The sequence below is a fragment of the Babylonia areolata genome, chromosome 16 (genome assembly GCF_041734735.1).
Source record: "Babylonia areolata isolate BAREFJ2019XMU chromosome 16, ASM4173473v1, whole genome shotgun sequence".
Classification (NCBI taxonomy): domain Eukaryota; kingdom Metazoa; phylum Mollusca; class Gastropoda; order Neogastropoda; family Buccinidae; genus Babylonia; species Babylonia areolata.
The window spans coordinates 7,388,926-7,407,374 of record NC_134891.1 but is presented as its reverse complement, the minus strand read 5'-3'; the positions used below and the strand labels follow the sequence as shown (position 1 = coordinate 7,407,374).

General features: G+C 41.8%; 1 protein-coding gene across 1 annotated transcript; it reads left to right on the top strand.

The window, feature by feature from the left end:
• Window positions 1-142: 142 nt before the first annotated feature.
• LOC143290833 (uncharacterized) lies at window positions 143-17,143 on the top strand. The gene is made up of 9 exons (XM_076600366.1): window positions 143-677; window positions 3,403-3,493; window positions 6,049-6,149; window positions 7,571-7,695; window positions 10,075-10,148; window positions 10,775-10,874; window positions 11,837-11,951; window positions 15,186-15,687; window positions 16,589-17,143. The coding sequence occupies exons 1-9, from the start codon at window positions 429-431 to the stop codon at window positions 16,882-16,884; spliced, it is 1,653 nt and encodes a 550-aa protein (XP_076456481.1). The 5' UTR covers window positions 143-428; the 3' UTR covers window positions 16,885-17,143.
• The last annotated feature ends 1,306 nt before the right edge of the window (window positions 17,144-18,449 follow it).

Here is an 18,449-nt window from a genome sequence, read left to right as displayed (position 1 = left end):
ACTGTTAGACATAGGGCAATATATACCACGGACATTTTCTGGTTATACATGTTCCGGCTCCGTATGCGGTGACGTTTCATCGCGGGAAATATGATTTCGCGCCATTTGTCGTAATGCTTTGTTGGGGAAAGTTATCGTACTTCCCAAGTAATCTGTTGGGACCCGAAGGCAAACAGAATCGGCGTCATCTGTTGACTGTTTGACCTTTTCTGAAACTAAACACTGTGCATTGTTTAAAGACAAACTTTTCTGTTTTTGTGCTTGCATATTGTGGACAGTGTTTCTCTCTATATTGTGAAATATTGATGGGAATGTTGTTACCGATGGAACGGAAGTGAAAGAAAGGAAATTCTGGTCGTTGACACAGCTGCTGCAAAGAGTGTGTGTCCAGAGACGGAGCCTTTTCAACCGAATAGCCTGAGGAAAAGATGCCAAGGAAGCAGACCCTTGTGCACAGAAGGGGGCTGGATATTGTGAAACAAGAACCTGTGGAAATAACGACGAACCCTCAGGTTGTCAACATTTCGACCGCTTGTCATTATTCTCCTCCAAGGAACAGGTCCATCGATATTGGTTCCTCAACACGGACAATCAAAACCGAATCTACTGGTTTATGTACACCGCAGTCGGCCACATACAGCCCGATATCCTGTAAACCAACATTAGGAAGACCCCAGGTAACCGTTTTGTTGATAATCAAGTGCGTCTTTCCCCCCTCGTTTTTATGTCACAAAGTTCCATGCAGAGACGAAATGCAGACGCTGCAAGAGATAGCGTCCCCAGCAGAACTTGTGATGACTTCCGTTTTATCATAATACTTCCCTCATGCTCTTGCACACCTCAGCCCCAACCATCACTGTCGACCCACAGTCCACAAACACATGCGCATGAAAAATAAAAACAAATATAAACATGATGGAATTTCATCATGACATGACACCAAGTTTTGTCTGTTGGGTGAGAGGTGGTCATTGGGGGGCATACCCCTTTTCTCCTCAAGCGAATGCTCATTGTTAAACTCGTTATATGAAGTGTTGATCAAAAGCAGAATGGGATAATTTACAATATGAATTTCAGTTGAAGATATTTTTGCAATATTTTAAAACCTCAACCTGTAGATCATCTGTAGTAATGTTAATAAGTATAATTACATTTTATGAAATGAATTGACCAGATTCACCCTGGTGAACTCCACAAACACTGTAGTAGGAAGGACAATTTCAACATGTTGCCATGAAATTTGACTGTTTTGCCTTACTCAGTCACTGGTGAATGTTCTGAGATTGCTGGGTTTTTCATTGACAGCATAAGTTTTTGCAGGGACATCTTTACTGGTGCTTCTGTGAATACCTGAGAGTGGACTTTAACTTTGTTGAATTCTGAAGTTTGAACACAGGTTGAAGTCAAAAGTTAAGGGTTGGAATTCCAGCTTTATTTAAATTGAATAAGGGGTGATTTGTAAAATGTCAACAGATCAGTGGACCTGCTGAGGCTGCTAATGCCTTTATTGTTCAAAGTTGTTTTCAGAATTACATAAACCACATAGGGATGAAATCTGGCATGCAGTGCATACAGTTAGTACGTGAATTAATTTTCCGTTATTAACTCTTTGTTAATGTTACTATTGTTAAATAGATTCTTTACATTTGTTAAAAAGGAAGAACTAGCAGCAAAGTTTTTATTGATTGTTTAGTTTGAAAACAAAAACAGGATCAAGGCACGAGGCATCATTTTCAAGATTTTGAAAGGGAGGTAGAGAAAAAAACACCTCAAAACACAAAACTGACAACTGACCAGTTCGACAAACCAGATGTATATTGTGATGATTGTGTTGGTGGTGGTTTCAGTATCATGACCTTATCTTTCAAGTGTTACATATGATATAAACTGTGAACAGTTACTGAGTTATATCACTTTACAGGAGCTGGGAAAATACAAACAGCAACATCCACTTTGGTGTCATATACTGTACCATGTCAAATTGATGCCACATTTCTTCCTCTCCACTTCTCGGTGTGACTGACTGAATGAACGTCCGCGCCTTGTTCTAAACATAATTCATTCCATCTTGAGGGGAAAAAATGTGGATATTGCCATACAAACTACAAACTTAAGAATTAGAAACTACTTGTGTGAATCTGTGATCATGCCATGTTTTCTTTGTAGTTGTTGCAAGTGACAAAAGACATAAATACTACAGTCAAAGCATAAAGACTGGTCTGAACACCCTTTACCACATCTGCTTAATAAAGAAAAATCCACTGTTATATAGCTGTCATACAATGTATTGTGGTTTATTGACGTCAAAACCTGTTTGTAAAATAGTAAAGCTTTTTGTTAAAAAAAAAAAAAAAATCATGTGAAATTATTAGAATTTGGACATTCATTAAAATAGCACAGATTTCACCTTGCAATGCAATGCATTGTAGACATGAAAGAGGACAGACCAGCTTGCCAGGTTCTTTATTTTCTTCTCATTGGTGTATTTTCCATTCACTGTAACTGCACTTAAGGCGATTTAGACACAAATGCATTCATTCATTACTACAAGTACAATACACACATGTACAGTCACACAATGGGTGTGGAGAATGGAAGTTTCATTGTATGGCTCTGTCCATTGTATGCTACTGTGTTGTAGAATACATTTTTATATATTGTAAACAGTTGTATACTGTACTTCATATACAGGCCCAGAAAATATGTAGTTTTTAGATAAAATGTGTGTGTGCGTGCACACACACACACACACACACACACACAGTCACTTATGCCTCCTATCAAATGTTTTCTCATGTCTTGGGTGCTCCTCCAACTGAATGTCAGGTGTTCTTTTTTTGGATTTTGTTTTTCTAGTGAAGTTGAGTGTTGGTGCATGTATACAATCATGCATACTACTTACTAGTTACTACAGATGTGTGCTTGCACATGTGAGCCTCAGTTTGTGTTGACATTGATTCATCATGCAGTGTGAACTGAGGGGTGTGTGATATTTAGTGTGAATGTGAATGTCTTTTTTTGTGTGTGCATTACACAATACTAGCAGCTGTAAGAAAGTTACTATGAATTTTGTGACATTTCTCACTGTAATTTGATTTTTCTTTTTATATTAAAAGTAACGTATCTAAAACTAAAAGAGTGCATTTTCTAGCCCAGTGAAAATTTAAAATACATACACTTCATTCGGTGTGATAAGGCACCTATGAACTTATGAACTTGAACAATTCAGTTTATGTATGCACACAAAACTGTTGATGATGGTAATTCTGTTGAATAATAGCACTTGTTGAAGCACAGATATATGAATACATCGTTGGATCTACAGACTTTTTTTTTTTTTTTTTTTTTTTGCCACTGTTATTTCTTGGTGCTGAGTCCCAGACTTGCTCCATTGTTTCACAGGTAAAGAGAAAGCTTGAACTCGACGACGGCTTTAAAACCCCAACCAGCTGTAAGAGGAGACGGAGTTTTGCAGACAGCAGCAGCCCTAGAGGTAAGATGACAAGAGTTTGATACTGCATTAACACTTTGTTGTGATGTTATAACACTTGTTGAAAGGACAAAGACTTGTGACTGTATTGCACCTAGTTACATGAGTTTGTTGTGATTGTATTACACGTAGTAGTTGGTAAGATGAGAGAGTTTTTTTTGTGGTTACACAACACTAAGTGGGATAACATTTTTTCTTGTGATTACATAGCAGTTATTTTATGACAACATTTGTATGATTATACCATACTTTGTTAGAAAGATGATATAGTTTATGTGATTTACTCAAATTACTAATTATCGAATACATTAGTTATGATAGTAAGATGACTAAGTATTAAGGTTTATGTGATTGTATTTGTATACACGTAATACATAGATGCATTTCTGTGATTGTGTTATACATGCAAGATGACAAAGTTTATGATTATATTTGTATGATATTTAAAAGATAAGACTTGTGATTGTATCAGATTCAACGTATGGTACTTTTTTCTTTTACTAAGTTAATAAGATGATAAAGTTTGATTGAATCACTGTTTTTATAATAGTACTTAGTTACGTGGCAGTTTGTATGGTTCTGTTTGTATAGGATGATAAAGGTTATATGATTGTATATTGTATTTGTATTTCTTTTTATCACAACAGATTTCTCTGTGTTAAATTCAGGCTGCTCTCCCCAGGGAGAGCGCGTCGCTACACTACAGCGCCACCCATTTTTTAAAATTTTTTCCTGCCTGCAGTTTTATTTCTTTTTCCTATCGAAGTGGATTTTTCTACATAATTTTGCCAGGAACAACCCTTTTGTTTCTGTGGGTTCTTTTACGTGCGCTAAGTGCATGCTGCACACGGGACCTTGGTTTATTGTCTCATCTGAATGACTAGCATCCAGACTACCACTCAAGGTCTAGTGGAGGGGGAGAAAATATTGGCGGCTGAGCTGTGATTTGAACCAGCGCGCTCAGATTCTCTCGCTTCCTAGGCGGACGCGTTACCTCTAGGCCATCACTCCACATTGCTTTGTAAATTGAAAATAATGTGTGATTGTGTAACATGTTAGTTGTAAAATAGATGAAACAAAAACTAAATTTAACTACACACGTTTTACTGTGACCCACTAGTGCAGTCTCCGGCAATCACTGTTTGATGGCAATACAAAAAGTGTTTCCGGATATTCCAGACAGTGTCCATATTTAAGGCTGTAAGATCATTACAAGATTAACATGAGTAGTTCTAACCAGCTGCCATTGCAAAGTGGTTAGTGTCAGTGGACTGACAGCTGGGAGGACACAGGCTCGATTCCTAGCTAAGGGGATTTTTGGCTTGCGACTGGGTCCTAGTCCTACCCAGAGTTGAGCGTGCTGCTGGTTTAAATGGGAAGACCGGGACCACACAGTTGAGTATCATCCACTTGACAGATACATCTTCTGGTGTGTTGCTCCAATTTCCTGACCAACACTGCAGTGTCTATCTCTTCGGCCTGGTTAATGTCAGGTTATCATAGATGACAGGAAGCATAGAGTACAGCCAATAATAGTTCCAAACCTAAATGGACGTATGTAGCAAATTGTTATCATCAGCATCCTCCACCTTCATCCTCAATAAGAAAAAAAACCAACAGAAATGTCCCAAATTCTGTGGCCTTCATGCCCTGTTCTTATGGTGACCTCAGTTTCGATCCCTGTCCACTTCAGTGCTTGGGATGAGTCCTGACAAGGTCTGTGGTGTCAGCAGAATCACAGGGGTCTGTTAGAAGGATGTGGTGGCAGTCACCACTCTCAGTCTGGCTCTGTTCACTTGGTCTGGCTCTGTGACTACACTTTTATTGTCGTCATTTGGGGGCATAGTAGGTGGTGTCCTGATTATGTTAAATCAGATAGACACTTCTGAATATCACTGAAGTGACTCAGCAACAGTGCATGCTCTTCTCTAGGGTGTGGCTTCCTGACATCTTAACATAGTGGTTCCCAGTGGACTGCCAGCACTGACTGGGATAGACGAACCCAGGTGTGACTGTGTAGGGAACTCAGAATGAGCGGCACGGAAATAATGCTACTGAAATGGAGCTGATGATGGGACAAAAAACTACAACCCCTCCCGCCCCCCAGCAACCCCCGAAAAAAAACCCCAAAAGTTGTTTCTGGCATGCTCATTGTTTTACAAAGTGTGACACTGTGAAAAAGTTTAACATTCCAGAAAGCAACAAAGTGATTTTGATTATTTTGTTTTTATTTTATTTCATTCTAATAAATTTTTGCTGTTTTAACTTTCAGGTGTTTTTAGGTGGGTGCAGTTGAAGTCTGTTGTTGCGGTTTTTGAATAAGTTTAAGATTTTTTTTTTCTACTTGCTTATAGCAGAATAATACAATTCAATCTGACTATAGTCATGCTCATCGGTTGACAGAGGGAGAGAAAATAAGTATTGACAGGTGTATATATGCATGTGTGCATATGTATTATATTCATGTTTATATATATGTATGTGTGTGTGTTGTGTGTGTGTGTGTGTGTGTATGTAGTCAGCAGTACTTTAAATTTAATACCATATTGTGTACATAGGTGGCTCCAGCAGATCTCCATTAGAAAAGACCAGATATGACACATCACTGGGGCTACTGACCAAAAAGTTTGTGGGGCTGCTCCGAAACGCTCCTGATGGGGTAAGCTGTATGTATGTGTGTGTGTGTGTGTATTACTATTATTAGTAAAGGATGTAACAGTCTGTGTCTTATGTTTTATTTAATTGATCATTTGTTTTTTTGGCGGTGGTGGGGCAGTTAATAATTCTTCCTTATGGTTTATTTCATTTATTTGTGGAAACTTCTTATGATAGCAGTGATATCAGATGAGTTTTCCTGAAGTTGGAGTTTTGAATATTTTCTGAGACAGCCGCATTTGTTTGGGAGAAATGGGGAAAATGCTGACCATTCGTCTCTGTTTTTTGGAAGAGACATTTAAGGTGACTGGGATACATGAAAGAAGTTTCAGGGTGGCATGTTGCTGTTTCTGGTAAATCCTTTCTTGAGATGAAAAGAGAAGTCATTAGTGGATCACCATACAAAGATCTTTGTTGAATAACTGCATTTATGTGTTGTGTAGGTTGTGTGGAAAGAGTTGGTTATTATGAGCTTGGAAGATATGTGTGGAAATTTACAGTTTTTTTTTTTCTGGACTGTCTTTTTGTTTGCTTGTTTTGTTCATTTGTAAAGCGTACAGTTTTTATTGTGCTTAGTTTCAGCATGAAGGTGTTATCTCTTTTTCTTTTTAGTATTAGTCATAGTGTTTCTTGAGTGTTGAAGTAATCTCTTAACTAAAATAGTTTTTACTGAAGTGAATACAGGGTGCTTCAGGTTGGCGGGCACACCCTCCAAAAATTCTGATTTTTATCACGTGATACAGGAGGTGCAGCAAGAAATGAGGATCTATTAAAAGTGAAAAAGACAAAAATTCAGAGCATATAAGGGTTGATCAGTTTGGCTGTTGTAGTCAGGTGGGTCACCTTCAGCTGCTCCGTGTCGAAGCTGTGAGTTATATCATCAGAACACTTCATCACCTGTTGCGTCATCTGCTTGTCTGCTCTGTTGATCTCGACCTGCTTGAATCCATTTGTGTTGTTATGGAAACTTGCCGCCAGGCTGACATGAACCACTGACAGTCTACAGGCTGCGATGTCCAACAAAGTCTGCCAGTTTTTTTTATGACAAAATGTTCTCATGCAAATATCCACTGCTCCCACAAACGTAATTGCAATTTGAACCTGTGGTTGATGGAAATGTCCATTTGTTTTCCTACTTTCATGATTGGAGGTTGACCTAGATGTAGATGTGATCCTGTTACATGACAAGATTTTAACCGTACATTGTATTGGGTATTTTTAGTCAGTTTTCTAAGGAATCACAGATACTGAGATAGTTCTACAACCAGTAGATGTATTGGGTATTTTTAGTCATTTATGCAAGGAATCACAGATGGTTCTTCTGGTCAGAGTTGAGGGAAAAGGTATCGTAGTCAGAGTATGGTAAACAAATGAACATTTGTTCTTGCTGACCATGTCGATAATGATGCTACTGGTCTTGTGCAGGTGGTGGATTTGAACCGTGCCTCAGAACAGCTTGAAGTCCAGAAGCGCCGCATTTATGACATCACAAATGTCTTGGAAGGAATCAACCTGATTCAAAAGAAATCCAAGAACAATATCCAATGGAGGTATGTCTCCCTGAGAAGTCTGAAAACTAAGTTGTTTAGATATCTTCTTCAGCATAGGTAGACTGATGTTCCCAAGTTCATTTACATACAAAACTGAAAAGTCTAAAAACTAAGTTGTTTAGACATCTTCAGCATGGGACTGAAAAGTCTAAAAACTAAGTTGTTTAGACATCTTCAGCATAGGTAGACTGATGTTCCCAAGTTCATTTACATACAAAATGGGCATTTATATCTTTCTCAAAAACTGATCATGATTTTGACGGGCACAATAGCCGAGTGGTTAAAGCGTTGGACTTTCAATCTGAGGGTCCCGGGTTCGAATCACGGTGACGGCGCCTGGTGGGTTAAGGGTGGAGATTTTTACGATCTCCCAGGTCAGCATATCTGCAGACCTGCTAGTGCCTGAACCCCCTTCATGTGTATACGCAAGCAGAAGATCAAATACGCACGTTAAAGATCCTGTAATCCATGTCAGCGTTCGGTGGGTTATGGAAACTAGAACATACCCAGCATGCACACCCCCGAAAGCGGAGTATGCTGCCTACATGGCGGGGTAAAAACGGTCATACACGTAAAATCCCACTTGTGTGCATACGAGTGAACGTGGGAGTTGCAGCCCACGAACGCAGAAAAAGAAGAAGATGATCATGATTTTTAAAGTTGTAAAGACATCTTCTTCAGCATGGGTGGGCCGATGTTCCCAAGTTCATTTACATACAAAGTGGGCTTTTACGTCTTTCTTTCTCTCTCTTTTCTGTTTTGTGTCTGCCTTTTTTCTTAATATTAAAGTTTTTATCTTGACTTTAAAGAATAGATGTCTGAAATTAAGATTAAGAAACACGTGCATTTACACATGCACACACAGAAATTGATTCATGTTCATTAGTAACATGAATGGATGAATAAGTTGATTCAGTTGGATGGGTTGGTGCAGTTTTGTGCTGTTCTTGTGTAGGGTAGGTATGGGTAATTGCAAATGATCCAGTCGAAGCGAACGGGTAAGTCTAATTGCGAACGATTGCTCTGGGTACATGTTGACAATCAAAACAGGAGGTCTTGAACTCATTAGACATAACTTATTATTGGAACATTGCACCAGACTGTTGTACTGTTGGTTTTGATCACACATGCACACAAACACACACACAGGCATTTAAACACACACACCCAAAACTGCACGCAAACACACCCTTTGAGAGCGCGCAGTAACTGTGCAGCATCGTTAGCAAATACACTCAGGTGAAAATATCTTACGGTCTGATTGCAAACGCCACTATTTTTCAAAACTGACTCTCTGATCTGCTTTCTTATATTCTCCCAGCACTGGCAATTTGCAATCAACATATGTGATCAAATCAACTATTTTAAACTGTGTCATAGTTCAAGTCCTGCAACTTCCTTCCATTGATTTTAGGATTTCGAGGGCATGTTTGTAACTTTGGTCAGCAGTGGTGCGTGAAGAGAAGAAAGAGCGCAGAAATAGCTGATGTTTGACTGTTTCTTGGAAATGGATATTCATCAAAGTATTAGAAAAAGGTCGAAGCAGACGCTAAATTGTGAAAATGCAACCGTTAAGAACGCTTAGAAGTGGGGTGGTATATGAATCGTTCGCAATTAGACGCTGTTCGCAGTTACCCATACCTACCCTACCAGTTTCTTGTGTTGGGGCTCGCAGATTGTGCTGTATCACTGTGTTGCTCAGTTGTGTTGGGCATCAGAAATAGTGCAGTCCTTCAAGTTGTGTCAGGTACTTCTACTGCTACTAACAATGATAGGAATAATGCAGATTGACACTCACATCTCCTAGGTAGGGAGCCTGTGGCATGTATGATCAAAGTTTAAAGAAAGAGCGCTGACTTTGTGATGACATAGACAGTGCTGTTATTATCATGTGTTTTGTGTTGGCATAGACTGAGCTCTAGTTAAAGGTTGCTGGATTAGATATTGTAGTGCAGGTCTTTGTCTTTTATGCAAGGAACCTCAGATGGTTCTTCTATCAATAGATATTATGTATGGTATTTTTTGTCGTTTATAAGGAATAAGATCATAGATGGTTTTTTGACCAGTAGTTGTACTAGCTATGTTTTGTCATTTTTGCAGGGAATTGCAGATGGTTTTTTAACCAGTGGACGTTTTATTGGGTATTTTTTGTAATTTATGTAAGCAATCACAGATGGTTCTTCAACCAGTAGATGTTGTATTGGGTATTTTTTAGTCATTTATGTAAAGAATCACAGATGGTTCTTCACCAATAGATGTTGTATTGGGTATTTTTTTAGTCATTCATGCAAGGAATCCCCTATTGTTCTTCGACCAGGTGATGTTTGTAAATTGTATTGAGTATCACTGATTGTGTTTTCATGCGTTTGGGTTTGACAGGGGGTCAACGGATTCCTTGGTCAGCAACAGTGGTTCCCATCATGTCACGTCCGTGGCCATGCACTTGCACTCGGGTATGTTGATGACACTTCTTATTATTTCATTCATGGTTTTCTGTGTACATAGTTGGACTGCTCGTGTTTAGTTCTGTTCATTAATTGTGGGGGGTGTGGGGGCATGGAATTGTCACTTGGCCGTTCTGATGAGGTCAGTTGCTTAAAACCTGCCAAAGTCGAAAACTGAAGTACTCATTTTTTGAAAGCGTTAATCCATGTTCTCAGTGTGTAGATTAAGCAGTAATGAAGATTTTGAAAGCGTTAATCCATGTTCTCAGTGTGTAGATTAAGCAGTAGTGAAGATTTTGAAAGCGTTGATCCATATTCTCAGTGTGTAGATTAAGCAGTAGTGAAGATTTTGAAAGCGTTAATCCATGTTCTCAGTGTGTAGATTAAGCAGTAGTGAAGAGGCTTTGAGAAGACCGCTTTCTGCCAGATGCACTTATGGACAAAGTGACTTGATGTGCGTGCGTGGTGTGAACACAAAGTGACATGACGTGCGTGGTGTCAACACAAAGTGACATGACGTGTATGTATGGTGTGAACATGCAGTGACATGACGTGCGTGTGTGGTGTGAACACAAAGTGACATGACGTGCGTGGTGTCAACACAAAGTGACATGGCGTGTATGTGGCGTGAAAAGATGTGGCGGATCTGGAGGCCAAGGAAAACGTGTTGGATCGCATGATCAACAGCTGCACTCGCCAGCTGCGGACGCTGACCGAGGACTCCGAAAACGCCAGATATCCTTTGGAAGACAGCTCGTGTTGAAATGTTCTTATGGTAAGGGAAGATGTGGGGTCCATCACAGATTGATTTTATTTGAATGAAAAGGGGGTGGAGTTTGTTAACATTTTATTTGTAATGTTCTTGTGGAAATGAAAGAAGTGGAGTCTGCTAGAGTGTAATTGTACTTGGATGAGAAGGGGTTGAGTCTGTTAACATTAAACGTGACAAGATGGCGTGGAGAGCCTTGGCCAAAGGAATGATTCAGCGCTTACAGCTTTTAGTGGCGTTTGATTGGCTAAGAGTGGACCGGGCAAGACGGCTCGTCTTTTCACTGTTAGCCGCGCGAAATTTGGCCAAGCAGAGCAAACCGATAGGCCAAAGTTTGCATCCGTTTGACATGGTAAGTATATGTATCACCAAACATGGAGTATAATACAAACTCATCCTGTTGGAGAATAAATCTTGACAAGTGAGATGGAACACCCTCGTAGCTTAATGGAAAAAGCAAGATTGTACATATATATGAAAGTTCTCGAGCAGAAGCTAGTGCACATGAACATTGGAATAAAAAATCCTCTCGTCCATGTGTCTCAAAGCTTGTGTTATCTCACTGATCCGCAGAAAACCTCCCCCTCCCCCCCTCAGTCAAATATTGGTGTTTGACTTTAGCTTGCAGGGTGATGAGACATCACTAGAATTATTAGCTTTTTTCCCCATGGCTCTTAAACATTGGCCATATTGTTAAAACAAAGGCAGACCAGAATTACATGCCCCTAACTAAGGACTTTAGTATACTGATTCGCTTGTCCCTCTTTTGCTCTTTACACAGCTTGTAGTTTAAAAACAAAGGCAGACCAGAATTACATGCCCCTAACTAAAGAGTATACTGATTAGCTTTTCCCTCTTTGGCTCTTTACACAGCTTGTAGTTTAAAAACAAGGGAAGACCAGAATTACTTGCCCTTAACTTTCGACACGTTGGCCTATGTGACGTACCAGGACATTCGCAGTTTGCGTTCGCTGGACGACCAGACGGTCATCGCCATCAAAGCTCCACCGGAGACCAGGCTTGAGGTGCCTGAACCCAAGGAGGTGAGCATCAGGGGAACTAAGAGGAAAGTACTCCGTGTATGTTGCAGGTTGGGAGACTGTCAGTGGTTCCAGTATTTTCAGCGGAAGAGACAGTTGATTTCAGGGGGGAGAAACTTTTTCAGAGGGGGAAAAAAAAATTTGACGAGTATGGATCAGAAAAGAAACTGAATTACTGTTTTAGCTTTCGGGAGAGGCCCTTAACTCACTCAGTACGACCAGTCCTGTCTTCTCCTCTACACAGACCCCTTGGATGTCCAGTGGGTTTCTGAATGACCCAACCTTTAGTTTCCATCGTCAGAATTGTGGTATTCTTTGTCAACATTGTCTTCACTATAAGAGCCTTCCGCTTGCAATATGATGGTAATTGGGGTGAAACACTGTTAATGTCGTCTCTTTCGGCGTTCGTATGGAAAGAGTTAAAACCTCTCAAAAAGTCACTAATTTCGTTTTTGGACCCCCTCTACGGGCGGCTGACCCTGCACCCCACCAGAGGCCTGTGGCAGGCCTTGGACACCCGCAGATTTTCAGAGGAAACTCTCCTGGACCATTCACCAGCCTGAAGCAGTGGAAACGGTATTCTATGCATATGCTTGACGTGCCTCATCCACAGCTCACAGCTGTAAGAATTGTCCTGGCAAAATGGGATAGTAGGCGGTTGTTTGTATTTCTTTTTATCATAACAGATTTCTCTGTGTGAAATTCGGGCTGCTCTCCCCAGGGAGAGCGCGTCGCTACACTACAGTGCCACCCATTTTTTGGGTATTTTTCCTGCGTGCAGTTTTATTTGTTTTTCCTATCGCAGTGGATTTTTCTACAGAATTTTGCCAGGAACAACCCTTTTGTTGCTGTGGGTTCTTTTACGTGCGCTAAGTGCATGCTGCACACGGGACCTCGGTTTATCGTCTCATCCGACTGACTAGCGTCCAGACCACCACTCAAGGTCTAGTGGAGGGGGAGAAAATATCGGCGGCTGAGCCGTGATTCGAACCAGCGCGCTCAGATTCTCTTGCTTCCTAGGCGGACTCGTTACCTCCACATCATCTTGTCTGCTCTCGCCCGAGTGTGTGGAGCGTTCGTAGTGGGTGTGCAGCAGACAGACAAACAGACAGAAACGTGCAAACGTATTGTTGGTCGAAAGCACTGAGAGAGAGTAGTGTAAGTCACATGAAAAAAAAAATGCAATAATTCATGTCATTTTTCACATTATGTCTTTCAATGTTTTGTCCTTGACAAAGGTCTGTCGACAGAAAATATGAAAACCTATTTTTTTGTGTTATTGCAGTTTTTTTGTTTTTTTTTGTATTTTGTTCAAACATGCAAAAAAATTTCTTTAGCGAAAACCAGATAGGAAAATGGATACGTACAGGAAAAAAGATGCGTACAGGACTCACATTAAACCGCTAAGGAGAAAGGAAGCCAGCGAAACAGACAACATGCGTACAGAAGAGAAAATGAATTAGATGTCTGGGTGTGGCTAGATTTCCTTGTTAAGAAGAGCAGCCCAGATTCTTACTTTGAATCGTGTTCTGATGAGAAAGTTGCGCTGTAGTGAATGCAAATAACACAACAACCTGATGGCAATTCTCAAGTGATTTCTTCATCGCCGTGTCGACAGTTTATAAGTGATTCATCTTTTGCTGTCAGGGCTCTGCATTAACTTTTTTTCCCCACTTGCCCAATCGGGCAAGTCACTGGAAAATTCACTTTTCCGGACAGATTTTACTTGTCTTGCTTTCAGAAACTTACATATGTGCATGTATGCACACACACACACACACACACACACACACACACAGATGGAAAGAAGCAGTCAAACCCTTTTCTTTAACGAGGTTGTTTCACAAAAAATGAATGTTGTTTTGAACTGCTAAAGCAAGTTTTCTCTCTTCTTAATAAAACACTGCCTTAGGCGAGTTTCTGCAGTTGACTGTCAGCCATTTCAGCTGAAAACCGTGTTCTCTCTACTCTTCGTAGACAGTCTACCACTGTTTGCGACGTTTCAGTGATGCTCATCCACTGAGATTGATGTGTCTCATAGAAATTGTTTTCGTTGTTTTTAAAGTGGAATGACAGAGTTTTCAGTTTCAGTTTCAGTAGCTCAAGGAGGCGTCACTGCGTTCGGACAAATCCATATACGCTACACCACATCTGCCAAGCAGATGCCTGACCAGCAGTGTAACCCAACGCGCTTAGGCGTTGAGGGGAAAAAAATAAGGTGAATAGATAATAGATAAGCTTACATAAATAAATAAATAAATAATAATTATAATATAAAAGAAAAAGGTAGTATTAGTAATAATAGTAATAATAATAATTAAAAAAAAAAAAAAAAAAAAAATGACAGAGTCCATTGCGTTGTGATTTTGAGTTACTTGATGTGTGGTGGGCGGAAGATGGAACTAAGCTGTAGGAAAAATTAATGGTTCACTAAAAATAGCAACCAATGGCAAATTACCTTTTAGAGCTGCATGATATCGCTCTTTTTCTGCGGATGACCTGTCAGACTCAGAACATCGTCTGCTAGACAACAGAGTCTGATGATCAGCATCGGGAGCATGACAGATACTTTTGAAAACACAACATGCTTGTCATAAAAATATAACTTCCCTGGTCGGGCAAGTAAGAAGTAAGACCTATAGACACAGATCGTTTTCTTTTCAATCGCCAAAGACGTGGAACAAGCTCCCTGATAACCTCCGTCATTTTGATTCCCTTGCATCTTTTAAATCTTGTCTCAAAACTCACCTTTTCCCTCAGCAGTAAGTTCAATTGTGGCAGGTCCACTTCCTTTGCGTTAGCTGTGCTCGACTATGTATGTATACATATGTATGTGTACATAACTACATGCATGTATATGAATGTGTATTGTGTGTGCGTGCGTTTATGTAAGTTTGTGCCTGCCTATGTGTGTGTATGTGTTAGGGTAGCTGTTACATACGCATGTATTGTGAAAATGTATGTATGCTGTGTGTGTGTGTGTGTAGTCATATTTTGGTATGTGTATGTAACATAGATGTAATGTTTTATGTTAAAGCGTTTCTGGATCCAGATTTCTGGATAGTGTGCTATATATTATATAAGTATCCATTATTATTAAGTTCAGTTTGGACATAGCTTGCCCGATACAATGATCTATTTGCCCCAGGCAGTCGGGCAACCACTAATGTCGAGCCTTGAGATTTGTGTCAGCAGTTCACAAGTGATTCCACCCTTTTTGTCATGTTCCCCCCACAGAACGACATACAGATCTGGCTGAAGAGCGTGCGGGGCCCCATCGACGTGTTCCTCTGCCCCGAAGAGCTGAGCGAAGCCAGCACCGACAACTCCTCAGGCACAGAGCCCTCGTCGGACGTGGACCCCCACCCCTCCCTGTCCCTGGACGAGGTGGACGGCTTGGCCCCCATGCCCACCACCACCACCACCCACCCACCGCTACCGGTGACAGCACCGCAGGTCCCGGTGATCAAACAGGAGCCGGTGATGATGAAGCAGGAATCGGCAGACTATGTGTCAGTGCTGCAAGGCGTGTCGTCGGCCGCCACCAGCACCCAGCACATGCGCTACATCCTCCCACAGGGGGGCATCAAGCAGGAACCTGCCCCCCCCACCACCACGTCGGTCGCTAGGGTCATGGGTCAGCTGACGGGGTCGTTCCTTGGGGGAGGCTTTAAACAGGAGCCACTGCATCAGCAGCAGCAGCCGGTGAAGGTGGAACGGAGCGATGGAGGATATGCAGGTGAGTCGCTGCGGTGTGAATGATGGAAAAAAGGCTGGTGTTGGTGAATCACTAATGAACGTCTTCAGAAGACCGGAGGGAGAGACAGAGATGACGATCATTGTTGTGGCTTGTGGGAATGGATTAGGGTGAAGAGTTCAGGACAAAGTGAGGGGTAGGGAGAAGGGGCGGGGGGGGGGACGGGGGGGGGGATGTAGGGGAGGGTAGTCTGGGTGCAGGTGCTAGCACAGCCGGAACGGACACATTTATTAATGGCAAAACGTGAAGAGATATTCAAATTAAAATTAATTTAAAGATGCTGTTGTCTAACCACGTGACTCCAGTGATCAGCTTGGCGTGTGACATGTGGGGTGAGTCTGGTTGGCCGTGGCCAGAGTTTGGCCATATAAATTGTGGCATGAGGATTGGCCATGTAAATTTCAGCCTCAGGTTGGCCATGTGAACTGCCCCAGAGATAGCCATGTAAAATGTGGCCAGAGGAATGCATGATGTTGGCCTTGTAAATTGTGACTTGAATCATGAGGCGCTGTAATTTGGAATGTGGTGGAAAGACTTGAGGTTGCTATGTATGTCAGTGTGTATAGAATTCTGTTCAAGAAATTTCCTTCAGTGAGGAGGAAAAAAAAAAGACGCTTTTTGTCTTGCTTTTTGGACTTTTTTTTTTTTTGAAGAAATTTCCTTCTTCATTTGAAAAATGAATCAGTAAATGAATAAAATTAAGACACTTTGGAAGAAATTTCCTTCTTCATTTGAAAAATAAATTAATAAATGAATAGAATTCAGACACTTATTGTTTCGCTGTTTTTTATTTTTTATTTTTTGTGTGTACTTTTAGCTTTGTGTACGCAGTGCAAGTGCAGTCAAAAATAACAAGGAGAAATACACAGTGTGACCTGTGCAGGGGCTGGAGCAGCAGCAGCAGCAGTAGTAGCTTCTGGTGCCGTGGAAGTGAACCCAGGGGTGGGGGCCCCTTACGACGGGAACATGGATATCCGAAAGCGGGCGCTGCTGGACGAGCAGGAGCTGTCCCCGACTGTGCACAGGAACCTGCTTCAGCAGACGACGGATCAGGACATCGACGACAGCTTCGTGACCCTGGAGCCGCCCTTCGACATGGACGACTATATATTTGGTCCCAACGAGGCCGGCAGCCTGGCGGAACTGTTTGATGCTTACGACATCGCATGCGACCTGTGACCTAGCTCGCTCGCTCGCTCGCTCTCTTTGTCTGTCTGTAGCATCAGGGATGCTTGTGTCCTTCAATGCTTACGACGTCACTTGCAACCTTTGACCTAGCTCGCTCTCTCTCTGCAGGGAAGCTTGCATCCTTCGATGCTTACGACATCGCTTGTGACCTGTGACCTTGCTGTCTTTCTCTCTCTCTCTCTCTCTCTAGCAGCAGGGATGCTTGCATCCTTCACTGCTTACGACATCACTTGTGACCTGTGACCTTGCACTCTCTCTCTCTCTCTCTCTCTAGCAGCAGGGATGCTTGCAACCTTCGATGCTTACGACATCATTTGTGACCTGTGACCTAGCTCTCTTTCTCTCTCTCTCTCTAGCAGCAGGTATGCTTGCATCCTTCGATGTTTACGACATCGCTTGTGACCTGTGACCTTGCACTCTCTCTCTCTCTCTCTCTCTCTCTGTAGCAGCAGGGATGCTTGCATCCTTCGATGTTTACGATATCGCTTGTGACCTGTGACCTTGCACACTCTCTCTCTCTCTCTCTCTCTCTCTCTCTCTCTGTAGCAGCAGGGATGCTTGCATCCTTCGATGCTTACGACATCGCTTGTGACCTTGCTGTCTTTCTCTCTCTCTCTCTCTCTCTCTCTCTCTCTCTAGCAGCAGGGATGCTTGCATCCTTCGATGTTTACGATATCGCTTGTGACCTGTGACCTTGCACTCTCTCTCTCTCTCTCTCTCTCTCTCTCTCTCTCTCTCTCTCTCTAGCAGCAGGTATGCTTGCATCCTTCGATGTTTACGACATTGCTTGTGACCTGTGACCTTGCTCTCTCTGTAGCAGCAGGTATGCTTGCAACCTTCGATGTTTACGACATCGCTTGTGACCTGTGACCTTGCTCTCTCTTTAGCAGCAGGTATGCTTGCATCCTTCAATGTTTACATCGCTTGTGACCTGTGACCTTGCTCTCTCTGTAGCAGCAGGGATGCTTGCATCCTTGAAATAAAAAGACAGACTGAAGGAGAAAATCATGGTGGTGGGTGTCAACCGACGGAGCTCTCCCAAGTGGGTACATTTAATCCTTTTAACTTTTAAGTCGCCTTGCATGCTAGCTCTGGCAGGCGAGTTTTCCATCCCCAGCAGAGTCTAGTCTGCTGCCTGTGGCAGGCAAGCAGGATCTTCCCTGCTGTACTTTTCCAGGTGTGTGGTCTGGGGGAACTAAGCTCTGTGATTAGCTTGGGGCATGACTTAGCATATAGTAGACCTTGGTTGGGATGCTGTGTGATGGTACTAGGTGGCCACAGCAGTTTCAGAAGGAAAGAAACCAACCAGTGGGTTTTCCCCACTTTGTGTAGTTTGTATTTTCTGCGCCAGAAAAATGTCTTGTCACGGGATAGGGTGGCGCTGTTTTCTCTCAGTTAAGCCTTTTGAAACGATAAATCAAATGTATTGTTAACGGTTTATGAAAGGTTTGTTCTTTCCATCGAAACCAAAGGCAAAACTGTAGAGTGCTGGCGAGGTACCGAGAAAATAATTACAAAAGTGGCATAAATATGTGCGTCCATAGGGACTTGTTTGT

Bases quoted from the DNA above. Each gene is read 5' to 3' on its own strand.
- LOC143290833 (XM_076600366.1), top strand. From the start codon at position 429: ATGCCAAGGAAGCAGACCCTTGTGCACAGAAGGGGGCTGGATATTGTG. The intron at 678-3,402 runs GTAACCGTTTTG...ATTGTTTCACAG, and splicing joins CAACATTAGGAAGACCCCAG to GTAAAGAGAAAGCTTGAACT. The intron at 3,494-6,048 runs GTAAGATGACAA...TTGTGTACATAG, and splicing joins AGACAGCAGCAGCCCTAGAG to GTGGCTCCAGCAGATCTCCA.